The sequence below is a fragment of the Neoarius graeffei genome, chromosome 3, assembly GCF_027579695.1.
Source record: "Neoarius graeffei isolate fNeoGra1 chromosome 3, fNeoGra1.pri, whole genome shotgun sequence".
NCBI classification, from domain to species: domain Eukaryota; kingdom Metazoa; phylum Chordata; class Actinopteri; order Siluriformes; family Ariidae; genus Neoarius; species Neoarius graeffei.
In genome coordinates, this window is record NC_083571.1 from 105495549 (window position 1) to 105512871 (window position 17323).

At 40.9% G+C, this 17323-nt stretch overlaps 2 protein-coding genes across 2 annotated transcripts in view; both read left to right on the forward strand.

Annotated features, from left to right (window-relative positions):
• The first annotated feature begins 314 nt into the window (after positions 1–314).
• On the forward strand, positions 315–9869 carry ywhaqa (tyrosine 3-monooxygenase/tryptophan 5-monooxygenase activation protein, theta polypeptide a). The gene is made up of 6 exons (XM_060917841.1): positions 315–422; positions 1210–1620; positions 3926–4049; positions 5692–5855; positions 5972–6067; positions 8828–9869. Exons 2-6 carry the CDS (start codon positions 1327–1329, stop codon positions 8882–8884), a joined length of 735 nt encoding a protein of 244 aa, XP_060773824.1. The 5' UTR covers positions 315–422; positions 1210–1326; the 3' UTR covers positions 8885–9869.
• Positions 9870–11784: 1915 nt separating this feature from the next.
• Positions 11785–17323, forward strand: part of adam17b (ADAM metallopeptidase domain 17b) — an 86508-nt gene continuing 80969 nt past the window's right edge. The window contains exon 1 of the mRNA XM_060917842.1: positions 11785–12086. Coding sequence (XP_060773825.1) covers positions 12008–12086 — 79 coding nt within the window. The 5' untranslated portion in view covers positions 11785–12007. The remainder of the gene's footprint in view (positions 12087–17323) is intronic.

The following is a 17323-nucleotide window of genomic DNA, read 5'->3' on the forward strand; positions in this document are numbered from 1 at the left end:
AAAGCGTCCCGGTTTCAGACTAGGGAAATCTGGTCACCCTACACAGGGATGAAGGCGACATTACTTATTTTCTGGGTTACAACACCATCTCTGGAGTCCGGCCACGCCCGCTGAGTGTGCAATATGGAGGAGGACCCTGTATCCATGGCGATGGTGACGTGTTTTTCCTTTGCTCTAATTGGTGTAAAGTCCGTGGCTTCAGTCAAATCCCGCCTTTATTCCGTGTCATCAGCCTGTCAGGGTCAACCTTGTTAGGTTTGTGAAGTCAAGACACAATCTCATTGGAGTTCCACGGTTTTAACCACGCCTTGTTTATCAAGTTAGGTTGACGTTAGACGGAATCTGTTCTCCCTCCAAACCGACTAAAAGAGGGTCGCGCGCTGCTGCTTCTGCCGAGTAGTGGATTGTGAAGCGTGTAAAAGGTTGGCGTTTATTTTATATTTATTTGCATTTAAAAAAGAAAAAATATCTTTCTCTTCCGTTGTGTTTTCTTGTCTGTCCTTGTCACGGAGGTAGTTTGAAGAAAATTGCAGTTTTGGGGATATATTTATCTGGAAAAAATCGCTATTAAGGAAAAACGACCTGTCAGAAATGTCTTGCTTCAGTAGCTAACTAGTGTTAGCCGGGTAGCTAACTTCGGTTAGAGGGAGAAAATCACCAGCCGTTATGCACGAACTCGGGTTTTTTTTTTTTTTTAGCCGTTGAACTGGGGGAAAAAAAGGCTAATTGTACAAGAAACCGTTTAAATTGTGCATATAACAGCCTGTTTTTAACACTTAGAAAAATTTCTAGCATTTTTGTGTGGTTTTAGCAATACTAGCTTGCTTAGACTAGTCGTGTTCTGGTGTCTGGGGTTGTAAACTAGCTAGTTTGTTGTATTAGTTTAGCTAACAAATGTTAGCAAGTAGCCTAGCAGCACTGTTTTTAAGGTTGTGTGTGTTGGAGGAAAAAAAGGAGCGTTAATAGTTGTAACCAGGTACGTATCAAGTATGTTCTCAAACCAAATGCTAGAACCAGCAACCTAACTAGTTTGAGGTGTTCAAGATGGCTGGGTAATCAGGTATATACAGTACCAGTGATTTGGATTGGTTTGGCTTCATTTCAATTCACATTGCACACAGCTCATTCCTGGAGTTCATATAACATGCAACAGTCCTGTGCTTGCTTATCACTAACGTCCATGCTTTCTGATCTGATCTGATCTTGCAGGTGCGCCTGGGATAACCACCTCAGCAGCTCGCTTTACACGTCCCCCGATCCGTCCTTTAATCTCCTATCTTCGCTCGTTTTATTGGACTGCTGTAGACTTGACATCTTGGACACAGCATGGATAAAACCAACCTGATCCAGAAGGCCAAGTTGGCGGAGCAGGCCGAGCGCTATGATGACATGGCGACGTCCATGAAGGCAGTGACTGAGCAAGGATCTGAGCTCACCAACGAGGAGAGGAACCTGCTCTCGGTTGCCTACAAAAACGTAGTGGGGGCCCGGAGATCAGCGTGGAGAGTCATCTCGAGCATCGAACAGAAGACGGACAGTGGCGACAAGAAGCTTCAGATGGTGAAGGAGTACAGAGAGAAAGTGGAGTGCGAGCTGCGTGAAATCTGTCATGACGTGCTGGTAAGGAGGCATGGCAGTGCTCCTGTTAACATCGACTTGGATAACTTGTTTCGTACAGGTTTTCAAAGCGTATCTCGCACAGTATTGAGCTTTGCAAACGAAGTGACAACCAGACAGTAGTTGTGAGATTCTTAATAGACCTGTTAAGGACATGAACTGTCTTGTTTGATGCACGTATCACATGGTAGCTGCGTCGATATTCTCAGGAAAGTACACTTGTACAACCACCAAGGTATTTTCATGTCAAGCAGATTTACCAAGAACTGTTTATCTTTGAATAAACATGTTGTACAGGTGTAAAGATGTTTGCCAAGAGCAAACTTTGCGGTGCTCGCATCTGCAGCTCGTCCAGAGCAATGCAGCGATTGATTGCTGTAACAGTGGTGCAGAGGCGACTGACCTACCCTCAACTGCTCACGATCAATATGTGCTGCAGGCAGGAATGCTGCGTACATCTCCTCCTACATCTAGCCAGAGACGCACCATCAGAGATGCCGGAGAGATGCAGTCGTCCTATACTTGGTTGCTGAAAGGCTAAGGTTACTCCAGAGCACTGAATCTCTTATCTTTGAGAATGCAGTATGATCTTGTATTTCACAGGGTGTGTCTGGCTGAGGCTAGCAGAGTTCTTTTCGGTTAGTGAAGGAGTAGTATGGACGAATTCACACCTTATCTAGATGTAGTTGATCAAGTGTCTTTTTGCTTCTTTAGTATTTTAATTTCAGTCTAAAACTAACGTTTTGAGCATCATAGACTTTTCAGACATGCTATCTATTTTAGTCTCTTTTCAGCTGACTCATTCCTGATTTACATTAGTTTGGGCTTCTTTTGTGACATGCATGCAAAGGTTTCTACAGCAGAGCACTTCCTGCAGCATCTACTAGAGCAAAGTGTGTGCGGACGCAGCAGCAGCAGTTTCCTCTTAGATTACCTGCTTCAGCCCCCTAGTGTTCGTTCATGGCCTCCCACACACGAGCTTCCTACATACGTTCACTAAGCAATGACGAAGGAATCCAGTGTTTCTTGTTCCATATCCGATGGCTTCTTATGTCATGAGACTTTATTGTCCAATTTTTAATCTGACCAGTTGTGTTGAGGATGTGGGATATGACAATTATGTACAATAGTAAAGAGTGCAACGCAGGGGGTAAATGATACTCTGGAGTGTAATAATGGACTCGGCTGGTGGTATGAAAGCATTGACGATGCCTGTACTGATATTTTTAATTTATCACAGGCTTGATGTAATACCACTCAGCCTCGATCATGTTGCTTTTCTCTTGCCTTGCTGACATGAGTGTAAAATTGAATTTTTTTTTTTTAAACATCTGTGAAATCAGGGTTGGTCTGAAATGAGCAGTTCATTATTGCACCGTATAACACGTAGTCTACTCCTCGGGTCCGATGCTTTGTGTGTGGATGGATAGATTGAACTTCCTATTATTGTTGATGGCCATCTATAGATTGTGCAGGTTTCTGAGAGAAACTGTTGGTGAGGTTTTGCTTTGTTTAGTTTCTTCTCACTACTTGTGGTTTCTCCTCCCTTTTGCTTATGTAACTGCAGCTTGCTGTTAGAAAGGACTCCCTTTTAATTACCACCACCAAATTCAGTGTGACACGGAGTCTGGAGTGTTTTTGCTTTGGTTGTAGAGGCTCAAATTTAAAAATGATTACAAAAATCTCAAATTTAATGTGTGCAAGGTGAATGATTTGGTAGTTAAATGGAAATGTGTAATTATGATGATGGAGCAGGTTCTGGCTTTGGTGTGGGCCCCCCCCCCCCCCCCCCCCCCCCCCCCGGAGCTAGTAAGAGGGCATTAAAGCTGAACGGATGGCTCACGTACGTGCAGCCTCCCTGTTTAGAATAACCATGTGTTGGCTCAACAGCATCCTGGGTGAATTTAGGCAGCCATCACTGACCTCAAAAGCTAAAGGAAAAGGCTGGGTTCACACAGGATGTCTGCAGGCTGCACACACACAGATTCTAACACATTTATGCTTCCAGTGTGTGTTGGGTCCTGTGCATTTTGTTTCTTACAAATGTGATGCCCTTGTGCACTTGCATTTAGCCATTACACCTTGTTCTTGTTTAAGTTTGCACCATTTCCTATTGTATGAACTGAGTGGGGGCATAGATGCTCCATCTCGGTCCTTACTAGTCTTTTATGTACCAGAGCAATCTGATGCATGCCAGAGCATGGCAGCACACTGGTGTTCTACAGACTCTGCTGATTAAATCTCTTTCCTCACGTATTTAAAAGCATTAGTATTCCATCTGCTGTTCTCTTTCTTGCTTTCTCTTCAGGGGCTCCTGAGCAAATATTTGATTGATAATTCCTCTAATGCTGAGAGCAAAGTCTTCTATTTAAAGATGAAGGGTGACTACTATAGATATCTTGCAGAGGTTGCCTCTGGGGATGATAAGAGGGGTAAGTCTTGCTTTTCCCTAATACATTTTTGTAACTCAAGGTTGTATTTTGATTGGCGAAGAAAATAAGCTTAGTATTCAAGTTATTTGTAATCCCTGAACTGGGCAATAACGGGGTGGAACTAGGTGAAAGTAAATAGGTTAGGTTAATTTTCGATAAAATGATTGCATTACACTCCTTGAACACTCACCCCTGCAGATTCATGCAGTTATCTAGTTAGCCAATCCTATGGCAGCACAGCGCATAAAATATTATCGGTTTGATTGTCACACAGCGGCCGAGAGTTTACACAGAATGGTGTGGAAAAACGAACAAAACATCCAGTGAGTGGCAGATCTGCAGACAAAAATGCCTCGTTGAAGAGAACAGTCAGACTGCTTTGAACTGGCAGAAAGGCTAGAGTAATTCAAATAACCACTCTTTACATCCGTGGTGAGCAGAAAAGTAGCCCAGAAAGCACAACATGCCATCCCTGAGGCAGGTGGGCTACAACAGCAGACCACCACATTGGGTTCCACTCCTTCCTGTCAGCCAAGAACAGGAATTTGGCTACAGAGGGTATGGACTTGCTGAAACTGGGCAGTTGAGGATTGGAAAAGGCCGGGTTGTGTTTTGGTGATCTCAAACCAGTCTGGCTGTTTTCTGTCCTCTTTCATGCAACAAGATGTTTCTTTTCAGAAAACTGCTGCTCGTTGGATTTTTTTTTTTTTTTTTTATATAAACACTGTTGTGTAAATACCTGACTGGCACCAGTATCTCTCTCTCTCTCTCTCTCTCTCTTGCGCTCTCTCTCTCTCTCTCTCTCTCTCTCTCTCTCCAATCTCAATGCTGCACTCTGTCGTCCCTGATCTAGAGCAGGCTAATCTGTTTGTTTGGTAAACAGTTTATACATCACAACCTAGGGCAATTAATGATTCAGCATTCTTATGAGTTTTCTGAAATTTGAAGATTGAAAGATATTAAAATGGAACCAAAAAAAAATCACTTTCATTGTAGAAATTGGATCATGTCGGGAAATCAAATTATTTGAGTAACACCAGTCAATACCCTGTGCTCAGCTGAGCTTTGAGAGAATTCACTGGCTTCTCCCATCAGCAGTCCTCTGGCTCCTGGTTAGTTTTAGAGCACGGGTGTATCTGATTTTCTGGTCTGTCATTACACTCGTATTGATGAACAAGAGCAATACGATATGAAGAATGGATTATTATACACATGTAGATGTGTCCTGTTTTGCTGTGTAATGAAATGTCATTCGTGCCTTCATTTATATACGAGTTGAAGGATTCAGATAATATAAATTAGGATTTATACATTTTTTTTAAACAAGCAAAAGCTAGTATCTTAGACAGATTGGTTGATGCGCAGCTCAACAAGTAGTGGTTAAATAACTTGGAGTGTTTATTTGCTAACAGTAAGGTTGTTTTAAATCTCTGGAATAAAAACATGCTTTTTTTTTTGGTTAAAATGATCTGGAATTACCTTTGTCTTGGTAGGATAGATTGTTTTAGTGATATCTAATCTTTTCTATATTTCAAACTGGCATCCTCTCCAAGGCATAACACTAGTTGGTACTAAATAATGCATGGTGTTTTTACCACCTAATGTTTTTTATCCTAACCATTTTTCTTTTCCGTCCTCTTAGGCACAATAGACAACTCACAGGGTGCCTATCAGGAGGCATTTGACATTAGTAAGAAGGAGATGCAGCCCACACACCCTATCCGCCTAGGTTTGGCCCTCAACTTTTCTGTGTTCTACTACGAGATCCTCAACTCTCCTGAGCAGGCTTGTACCCTGGCCAAGCAGGTGGGTGATGGTTCATTTCATAGGAACTCGTTGTGCTCAGATGTATAACTTATTATCTTTTTTTAATATAATGATGGCCCTTTAACTGAATCTACTCATTCTGACTCTGCTTGTAGGCCTTTGATGAAGCCATTGCTGAGCTTGACACACTTAATGAAGACTCGTACAAAGACAGCACACTCATCATGCAGCTACTTAGAGACAACCTCACAGTAAGTTTGACACAGAGATGATGGAAAGTGCTACAGTTTTAGAAGTGGTGTGATCTAAAACACTGGTGTTTTTACTTCAGCTAGGGATTAATTCTTGAACAGCACTGCTCACAAGTTGACCTATATTAACGTGTTTATCAGATGCTCCAGATAAAAGGATGTGTAGTAATTTTGGATTTTAAAAGGATTATTTAGCCTGTGTCGGATGAGTCTCCAGTGTCGGTCAGTAATGGGGCTTTTCTTTTATGGCTGTTAAAGTGACAGCAGTAAGTTTACCAATTTTGTTCAGACTTTCCATGTTGCATGTAACTATATATGGATCCAGCCAGTGTTGTCGTCGAGTCACCAAACCCAGAGTCCACAGTGTTCTAGTACGAGTTGAGTCTGAGAACAAGACCCCAACTGTGCCATTTGATGGTGGCTGTTTTAGCGCCATTAATGTTAGTTTGTTCCTGAGCATGACGTATGAACAGGGGACCGTGCGTTCTCTTTGTCAGGAAGTGAAGTATTCTGTCAGATGGTTGGGAGACGGATGTAAGTACAGAAGGTGCGTTGTATAATGCAAGTGAAGACCGGTAAACAATCTAGGATAGCAGGTGAAATGGGCTATCAGACGAGAAACAGGAAACCAAATGAGGGGAAAAGGTTTGGTAATGTCAGCAACACAACTCAATACTTCGCAAAGGAAGTGTGTTTTCACATAGGCGTGCTGATTGCACCTTAATCCTGTGCAGGTGCGAGTCATTTACGGTGCACACCGTAACGACTCTCACCTGCACAGGATTAAGGCGCAGTCAGTGTACCCAAGAGGCTATCTGATGCACCAAAGTGCACAGGTGTGACACTCTCTTGCAAAAAAAAAAAAAATTGGTACAAAAATTTAATGTAAATGTTATTTACCAGCTGGGCGGTCCGTATCGTGAAATACCGTCACCGAGGTCTTGAAAGTACTGAGCGAGGCCCTCTGGGCCGAGGTCACGGTATCTTACCATACAGACCGACCTTAAGCTGGTAAAATATTTATTTTTTTCTTTACCAAATTCTAACAGAAAACGAGAGCGCCTGAAAGGGAAAACTGAGCCGATGCGAGCCGCCATTTTGAATCCTCATTCACGGCTGTAATGCAAATGGCTTCCTCTTCGGTATACAAGTGCACTTCCATGGCAGGAAAAAAAACCTACATTTTTGCCGCCTGTCTAGTCCCCTATTTATACAAATAGGAGTCATTCAGGATTCAGCCATGTTTTTGCTCAGTGTTGGCAAGTTACAGGTTTTTAGCCTTCTCCTGAAATGTTTTATTTCTTCTTCCTCAGGGTAGTAAAACTCGCTTTCGCTATGAACACTGTCGTTATCGCGATCCATGCTGTAAAATTAATGCTATTGTACTGAGAAATGCTGGCAAAAATTTAAGATTTTTGATAATCTTATAAATAAATCTTAGAAAAAAGATGAATGTTGAGACAAATTGCTACTGTTTGTTGTGAATGAGCGAGTTGCCAGAGGTCCGTAACCGGGGTCTGTATTGTAGGATACGGACCCACTTGCCAGCTAGTCGGAGCGCAGGATTTGATGGAAACTGGACCGCGAAAATTAAAAAAAAAAAAATTCTTATGCCAAATTATTATGGCATGTTAGGAAAAAAAAATAAAGAAAATCCAAATCCTCGTCTAATTTACGAATCCGAGTCATCAGTGCTCAAGTTTTAAGTCAACTCAAATCCTTAAAATTAGGGCACAAATTGGACTCGAGTACTGCAAGCCTAAACACAGCATGTATTTCTGTAATAATTACAATCAGTGGCAAATTGCTGTAGTGCTGCAGGAATAATACCCAATGCATACATGTCAACCTTTGGTCAATCAAACCTGTATAACCAACCTCCAAAATCCGTATTTCCCTTATAAAATCCGTATAAGATGCAAATTAAAATTTACCTAAAATTTGAATGATGATTAGCAATGATGTATCCCAGTTACTTTTTATTCAATATTAATAACAATAAACCTTCAGAATGAATATAAAGTGTTTTTCCAGTCTCACCTGTGAAAGGTAATCGCATGTGATCTCGTTTGGACGGTAAACCTGTTGGTACAGTTAAACGCAGCACATGAATGAGGCATCTTTATTCTCGGCTACTGTCTAGACGCTATACCAGAGACGGCTGAAGAATCTCCACTTTGCCCCATCCAATATGGCGGCGAGGATGACGTATGATTCTACGCAGAAGGCGGCATCTATGTTTATATGTCTATGACTTCACGGTTGGCGGGATTCTCGCAATGCGGTGTGCGCATGATCAAAAGTGGAACGAAGTCTCGCTACCACAAGATAATGCGTGATTTTATAAGACTCTTTACTGGCTGTCTGTGGTGTACAGTACGTTTATCATCGTGGGAATTGATTATAGCTCTAAATAAATATTGAAGTGTTCTTTTTTTTTTTTTTTAAAGAATCCGTATAACTTTATTTATACGCCCGTATACTACGTTTATCGAATCAAATCCGTATAAAATACGGACGTTCCGTATAGGTTGACATGTATGCCAATGGGGTGTGCTGTTATTGGGGAAATAAAACAGTAGATTAGTAAAGGCTACAGCTTGCCACACCATCGTTGAATGTTTTCTTATAATTGCCACCATTTATTTATTATATATAAAATAATGTGTGTGTATATACATGTATGTAACTAGTTTGCAAAAAAGTACAATGGTGTTAAATGTGAGTAATATTAGAAATCTGCAACTCTTTCTCTTTCAGTTATGGACCTCTGACAATGCAGCAGATGAGGGTGAAGGAGGAGATGGGGAGAACTAAGACTCCAGCGTGTCGTCTCCTGCAGATAAAATTAAAAAAAAAAAAATTAAAAAAAAAAACTTTTTACACATCATTCCTTGTTTCACTTAGTCATGTAAACCCATGATCATTACCAATGAGCCGTGTTTATGAAAATTCCAATTGTCCTGTTATTTTAATCACCTGGCTTGAGGTTATGATAAGTTAAAATAACTCCTCCATTCCTTGGTTTTGTCCACTCTTTTTGCTTTTATGTGCAGTGTCTGCTGTAGAAAAGTATTAGCCTTACATGACGTCAGCAGTCCATTAATTGAGACAGCTAGTGTATCTTCTCTGCAGGTTTGCTGAATGTGTCTAACGAGCACTGACGGTCTCCGTTAAAGCAGACAAGCTTTCTTCAATAACAAACTGCATTCTTGGCCACTCATGCAATACATGTTTGCTGAAGATTTAAACTTTTTTTTTTTGTGAAGAATGTTAGTGATGGCTTGAACACTCCTTCACGCCAGTACTGTCAAGATTGAAAAGCTGCTGTTAAGTAGTGACTCGGCTAGCACTACCAAGCCGGGTGGTTCTCCTCACTGGCTCTTTCAACCAAGGTTTCTCTGAAGTAACATGACGACACTCCTTTCTAGTCAAGACCTTTTTGTTTTTGTGTTACTTTAAAGCATGCTCGAGTCAAAAAAAAAAAAAGGTGCCACTTTTATTAAGATTTACAAATGAGTAAAATAACTTAGTCATGCATGCCCATTTTTCAGTATTTACTGGTATGGGAACGAATACTACATACCCATTGCTCCCTGGTTTGGTTAAATACTTTCATTGCAGAATTGTGCACATATTGAGGAATATTTGGTTCGTCCAGTGATGTCGCTAGATATACAGACCACTATTGTGTTTTTTGCTAAGCGTTGATCGTAGTCCTCCAAGAGCCTTGTGAAAATGTTCAAATGCCCTATGTAACAGCTATGTAACCTGAATTAAAGTGACAGTTTTATAAACCATACGTCATCTCTGAGTGGTTTTGGTTTAACAAGGTGTGTGTGTGTATGTATATGTATGTATATATGTATGTGTATATATATGTATATATATGTGTATATATATATATATACACACACACACACAATTGAGAGGTTGATGTTCATTAGGGTGCATCAGTTGCCCCGTAAAAATGAAAAGTTCCTCCGATCGTGATGCATTTTTGTTTTTATGTTCCTTTTGGTAAGAAAACACACTGGGTGAAATATTTTGACAAAATTCAAAAGTTTAATGGTGGCACCAGGAGCTCAAAGTTTTGGAAAAAGCTATTTTATGACAATTTCGATCACTTTTCATGAAACATTATGGCACCTTTATAGAGTATACCAAATGTCTTAGATACACATTTTTAGTACATATTCTAAATATACTGTATTATCAAGCACAGTTTGAGTTTTAGCTGTTCATTGAATCATTGTTCAACTACTTTTAAACAATACAAATCTATTATGAATCACATTAATGCTTCTCAATCCCTTGCAAAGGTTCTTAACATGATCTCTGGCTCACAAGAAATCAATAAATGGAGTCCAACATTGTGATTCAAACCTTGTGCGAAAACAAGTGGTTTTTTTTTAGCAAAAAATGAACCTCATGGTGCCACCATTAGACCTTTTTGAATATGGTCAAAAATTTTTACAGGATGTCATTATTGGTGAAAAGGAACACCCAAACAAAAATGCATCAGATTTTATGAAAGTGAGGGCAACTGATGCACCCTAATGTTCATTCATCAAACTCATGTCTTGTGTGTTACTCGGCATGTATTATTAGTTCATACAGGGTTCCCATCCTCCTCAGTGGATGCTTTTTTTTTATGTGTATAGTAATTGAACATTAATTGCATTTTTAATAGCTAGATTGTATTTCCATTCAACATGAGGTCCAGTATGCACTGGTGTGGCCAAATAGGTGGCACAGGACAGTATGTATATGTATAATTATTTTTATTACTATAATGCAAATTATACATGTATAGCTAGTATACTATTCTGTAAATTCATGTAATTATGTAGATTTTATTTTATACTTAAACATTTTGTTCACATGCCATGCCATCCCTTAGTGTATTCTTGCTCTGACTTTTTTTTTTTTTCTCCTTAGGCTAAAACTACAAGCATGAGCTTGGTACCAGGCTATTTGTCCACCCTGATTTATCCTTTTATAGCCCACAAAGTTCATATTAACCTTTATGATAGTGTGTGTGTGTATATATATATATATATATATATATATATATATATATATACACTACCGTTCAAAAGTTTGGGGTCACCCAGACAATTTTGTGTTTTCCATGAAAAGTCACACTTTTATTTCCCACCATAAGTTGTAAAAGGAATAAAAAATATAGTCAAGACATTTTTCTGGCCATTTTGAGCATTTTCTAATCGACCCCACAAATGTGATGCTCCAGAAACTCAATCTGCTCAAAGGAAGGTCAGTTTTATAGCTTCTCTAAAGAGCTCAACTGTTTTCAGCTGTGCTAACATGATTGTACAAGGGTTTTCTAATCATCCATTAGCCTTCTGAGGCAATGAGCAAACACATTGTACCATTAGAACACTGGAGTGAGAGTTGCTGGAAATGGGCCTCTATACACCTATGGAGATATTGCACCAAAAACCACACATTTGCAGCTAGAATAGTCATTTACCACATTAGCAATGTATAGAGTGGATTTCTGATTAGTTTAAAGTGATCTTCATTGAAAAGAACAGTGCTTTTCTTTCAAAAATAAGGAAATTTCAAAGTGACCCCAAACTTTAAACGGTAGTGTTAAACCTGAATGACTACAAATGGAGTTGACTTGCTGTACAAGTACTTCCGGGTGTCTGTTGTGTTTGGGACTTTTCGGCATGGTAGTGGTTGTTAGGTTTAAAAAAAAAAAAAAGTAATGTTTGAATACTTAACCTGACTTTTTTTTTTTTTAAATATTAAAAAAAAAAATTTTCTACTTTTATGTGTATTTGAATGGTCCACGACGAGAGCCGACTCTGTGTCACATCCAGATGTTAATCCAAGACCACATCAGGAATCCGTCGGATACATTATGTTGCTTGTTTCCTAAAGAAGTAGGTGTGTGTTTGCTCTCAGTGCGCCATGAAACACGTCGTTTTTATCCTGACATCTTTACTTTTGACAGAGTGCTCAGAAAGCCCTGGGACAGACACTGAATATGGTGAGTTTGGGAAGTTTAATAGACTAAGAGTACATTAACACATCAACTTCAACTTCTTCATGTGAATGTACATTAATGCGGTGCTAAGGGACGAGCAAAGAAATGCTGTAGGTGCCTTCAAAAACAATCAAATTAAATGTTTTATGTTAAAAAAAACCCCACTCTAAATAGTAAATGAAACAAGGTCAGTGTTTGGTCCTTAAAAATAGTCTCAGGTACCTACAATGTGTCTAGTTTTATAAGGAAGTGAGTTGCCAGCTGTTTTTTTTTTTTTTTGTCTCTCTGAAATGTCTTTTCCACTAATATACTGCTTTCTTTCCTGACATAAATAATACAAACATGCTGGAAAACTATCGTAATAGTTTTAAAATCTAAAATGTTTGTGTACTTGATAATGAAGGTCATAAAATAAAATAAACATTTATCACAAAGTTTGTGCTAAAAAAAAAACTATCCTGGATACGTACAGGACGCTTTTTCCATGCTATAAAAACGTGTTCTGTTCCTTTCTAGCGAGTTTCATTCATTTGGTTTGATAGCATGCAATATTGTTAGCATATTGCTCATCCTTATGGGTGGTGTAGTGGTTTGCACGGTCGCCTCACAGCAAGAGGGTTCGGGTTCGAGCCCAGCGGTCGACGAGGGCCTTTCTGTGCGGTGTTTGCATGTTCTCCCCGTGTCCACATGGGTTTCCTCCAGGTGCTCCGGTTTCCCCCACAGTCCAAAGACATGCAGGTTAGGTTAACTGGTGACTCTGAAGGCCAATTTATGCTACCAACGCAGTCCTTGCAGATGGCGTCGCAGATAGCGTCTGCGTAGCCCCCCCACCTTCGCAGACGCTCTGCGCGCACCTCCCAAAAATTGTGACCACCGCAGAAGCCTCGCAGACAGCGTTGCAGACAAGAGGGCTCTGATTGGTCCACTCTACATCCGCTGTACACGCACTTCCGCTTCCCTACTTTCCCGGTTTGGTTTGTTTTCACGACCGGCATTTTTAAAAACACGAGCAAAGATGGAGCAGTACGAAGAGCGGTTGATTGAGGAAGTACGTACATCTATACGACTCCAGTTCTAGTCATTATAAAAAAAAAGTTCTAGTCATTATAAGTAACTGGAGGATAAACACTCCACTAACCACACCCACCAACTACTCCTAGCGACTTCGCGCCCCCTTGCGTTGTGGCGGTGAATAACATCGCGCACGCCTATTACTCCCCGCTCAACGATAAATTACAACTGTCTGCGAAAAGCTATCTGCGAAAGCCTTGTCGCAAGAGCATGCAGAGGCCTTAAGGCCCTGTCCACACGGCAACGGATTCAGGTGAATCTGATAAAATTGTTTATCGTTTTGGCCTGGCGTCCACACGGCACCGGCGTTTTGGATGCCCCAAAATGAAATCTTTTGAGAACGGGTTCCAGAGTGGAAAAATCTGGCAACGGCGCCGTTGCGAAGTCGTCTGGATGAGTAGAACGGATTTGTTTACGATGACGTCACAACCACATGACTGTGAGTGCTTCACGCCGGGTAGAAGTGTAACGAACTCGATGCGAGTTGTCAACAAATCCTATAACTTGGTTCATGAAACGCGCTTACAAAATATTTTCACTGTGAATATTTATTGTGTAATGGTGCAAAGTGAGAGAGAGAGAGAGAGAGAGAGAGAGTGAGTGAGTGAGAGAATAGCCCTTAGGGCAGAGTCTTTAGTCCAAACACTGGGTAAGCAGTATAACCAAAACCGTGCACCGCCCGTGCACTTTCCAAAAACAATCCCGCCAGCAAAAATAGGAAAAAAAAGGAGCGATCTCAGCTCTTCAGATGTTGGTTTAAGTCCAACAATACATTTCTCAAAAAGGGCATAGAAGAACAAAGTAATCCATCAACGTGTAGCATTCAATTTATTCCGGACCATTAAAGAATTCTGGAGGATATCAGAATGTTGGCGTACCGGCTTCCATCTACCCCCATTCATTCCTCTTTCCGCATCTTTCATTTTACGCTACTGATTAATAATCAAAACTTTATGTGGCTGATGCTACAGAAGAAGGGGTTTATGTGCATGCGTCTACTTCTTCTATTGTTCTGGTGTCTCCGATGGGACCGTCTTACAGCGCACATAGAGGTGTGGCATGTGTATTGCATCGTTTTCAGCAAGTGTTGCGTTGCCATATGTACCTGATATTTTACTGATCCGTTGCCCATGTGGACGCGATATTTAAAAAAAAAAAAAAATCTCGTTGTCGTGTGGATGTAGCCTAAATTGACCGTAGGTGTGAATGTGAGTGTGAATGGTTGTCTGTGCCTATGTGTCAGCCCTGTGATGACCTGGCGACTTGTCCAGGGTGTACCCCGCCTTTCGCCCGTAGTCAGCTGGGATAGGCTCCAGCTTGCCTGCGACCCTGTAGAACAGGATAAAGCGGTTAGAGGTAATGAGATGAGAGAATTCATAATATAAATTCAGTGGAATTATTGACTTTTCCAGGCAGCACAGTGACACAGTGGTTAGCACTGTTGCTTCACAGGAAGGAAGTTATGGGTTTGAACATCATAGCCGACTTGGGTCTTTTTGTGTTGTGTTTGCATGTTCTTCCTGTGGGTGTGCTCTGGTTTCTTCCAAAGACGTGTGAATTGGGTCAACTGGGCACTTTAAATTGCTCATAGGTGTTATGTTGGGATGATAGATTGGCAGCCTGCCCAGGATGTACCCCACCGATTGGCTCCAAATCACCTGCCCATCTGGGTCACGGGTTGTATGGATAACTTTCTCCCAATGTTTGTCTCTTGTGAAGATATACTGAATTATTAATTAATTAGTATCAGATGATGGGCACATTTCTAACTGTACCTTTAAAGTAACAGTTCAGCAATAAATAAAATAAAATTGACAGTTTTCCACTTAAAGCTAGACGGCCTTTCGATTTCATAAAATTGGTGAAATTTAGTTCCGTCTGAAATTTGGTCATTGTGATATATGTTTATTTCTGTAATATCTCACTAAATATGAGGCCATTCTGTGGCTGGGAAGTTATTTAATTTGAGGGGATTAAAGCAAATAATATGCATGAAATCGCTCGCTTTGTGCAGACAGAGGAAGTCCGTGTGTGTGCGCATGCGCAGGTTTATCTTTGACCATGCACTGACCGTTCCATCATTCTGTCGCTAAACGAACAGCTGATCACACCGAGGTGCTCGCTGACCGCCGATATTTATTAATTTGGTCCTGTGTTTCCTTTCCTTTGCATTGAACATGACGTCTTTTCTTCTCGCTTTCCGTTACTGTGGTCGGTCTTTCACGTTTAAAGGGGAACTGAAGGCAAATTTTTTTTTTTTTTATCAGAAATCATTTTATTAAATATCGGAATGCATCTTTGATCGCTATTTTGTCACCGCTATAGCAAGTTATGAGTGTTTTGAAATATGCTCTGTAATATATCAGTCCGTATGTCAAAGCAATAGCCATCAACGAGATTCGTTGAGACCTGTGCGAGACATCGTAGGACGGAAGTAAAACGTACAGCGGAAATCAAAGCGACTGACATCTGCCAACGTTGTCAAAAGACGTGCACACCCTCCTTCAAATGCTGACGTAATCAAGCTGGAAGTTTCCCCTGTGTCCGAAATCATTCCCTACTCACTATATAGGGCACTATATAGTGGTGACGCCATTTTGTAGCGCTGTCTGAAACCGTAGTGAGGATTACGTGGGAAATGCACTCAGTATAACATGGATTTATTATTTTGAAAACCCACCAGCTGCCTGATCTGGCACATTTTAATTGTGCGACAGTAATGACATAAATACCAGCGTGACGGACTCGTCCTTATCCTGTCGTCTTTCCAACTCTTCTCTACTCCGCGTTGGTTTGAAGTCGTATGGAATAATCTCCATCACTGATGAAGCTGGCAAATCTCGAAATTAATCTAAATTGGAACGATGTGGCGATCTGGCCGCTGCGTAAACCGTTTTCAAAATGGTGGTGCTGACATTTCACGTTTCAAGTCTCGTAAAGATCGCGCGGATAAGCGACGCCTGCCGTGGACCAAACGAACTACGTTCAACGTGGCTAAAAACCGAAAAGGCTGCAAAGTGTAATATAATATGCCAATACGAGTCATGATATAAGGTTACGAAAATTGAAAACATAATTGAATAACACTAATTAATTAAGAAATAAAGCAAGTTTAAAAATGGCTTCAGTTCCCCTTTCATTCGCACACTCGCATCCTCCATTTCTCTCTCCTGTTTCAAATTTGTATCCCGTAATGCCTTGCACGAACGGGGAAAGCCCACCATGTCATGCATGACGTAGTATCTTGTATTGGGTCATGGTGAAGGAGAAAATAGCGGAGAATTTAAGGCCACCTGGCCCTAAATTCATTAGTTGTTCTATTAAAAAAAAAACTAATAAAATTGGAAGGCTGCAATTCGAAATTAGTAGCTTTCAGTCCACTAAACAAAAATAATTAGGTGTTGGGGAAAATAATTTTTTTGACCTACACTTGAAAAATCAGGCTTTACCTATACCCCTTTTCCACCAGATCAGTTCCAGGGCTGGTTCAGGTCCGGTGCTGGTTCACAACTCGTTCAACTTGCGAGCCAGCTGAGAACCAGTTTGCTTTTCCATAGCTCGCGGTGCCACGTCGTCATGTCGCTGTATACGTCAGTTACGTCGCTACGTTTACATAAACCTTGGCGCGAATATTGAAGCAAAAACAACGCGGAAGAAGCAGCAGCAACAATAATAATAATAATGGATGACTTCGCGTTTGTACAGCTGCTGCTTCTCGTCGCTTAAAAATGGCGATCTTTCACAGTCTTGTTATTGTTGTTGGTCTTAACAACTCCGCCCCCCGCTGACGTAAGCGGTTCTTTCCTCTGGCCCAGCAGAGAGTTGGTGCTAGCTTGGAACCGGTTTTTCTTGCCCCAGAGCCAGTTCTTTGTCAGTGGAAACAGAAGACCCGGTTCCAAACTAAGCACTGGCCCTGAACCAGCCCCGGAACTGCTTTGGTGGAAAAGGGGCACCAGTCTGCTGTCTGAATTTATTTTTAATTTTTCCACAGAACAGTGCTAAATTTGCTAACAAGTAAACTTGTCTGACATGTCCCCGGTTACTTGTCTCGACTGGCCTGAACTATTGGTTTAATTTGAGTGCAATGAGAAATATGATCTTCACAAATCATAATACTGAGAATGTTCTCCCAGTTCTTCTGTTCCTTCCAGAGTTAACTATTTCTGTTT

What these genes read in the sequence shown, in the direction of transcription:
- ywhaqa (XM_060917841.1), top strand. Translation starts at nt 1,327, where the DNA reads ATGGATAAAACCAACCTGATCCAGAAGGCCAAGTTGGCGGAGCAGGCC. An exon ending in CTCTGGGGATGATAAGAGGG is followed by an intron (nt 4,050 to 5,691) that starts GTAAGTCTTGCT and finishes CCGTCCTCTTAG; the next exon opens with GCACAATAGACAACTCACAG. An exon ending in CTTGTACCCTGGCCAAGCAG is followed by an intron (nt 5,856 to 5,971) that starts GTGGGTGATGGT and finishes CTCTGCTTGTAG; the next exon opens with GCCTTTGATGAAGCCATTGC.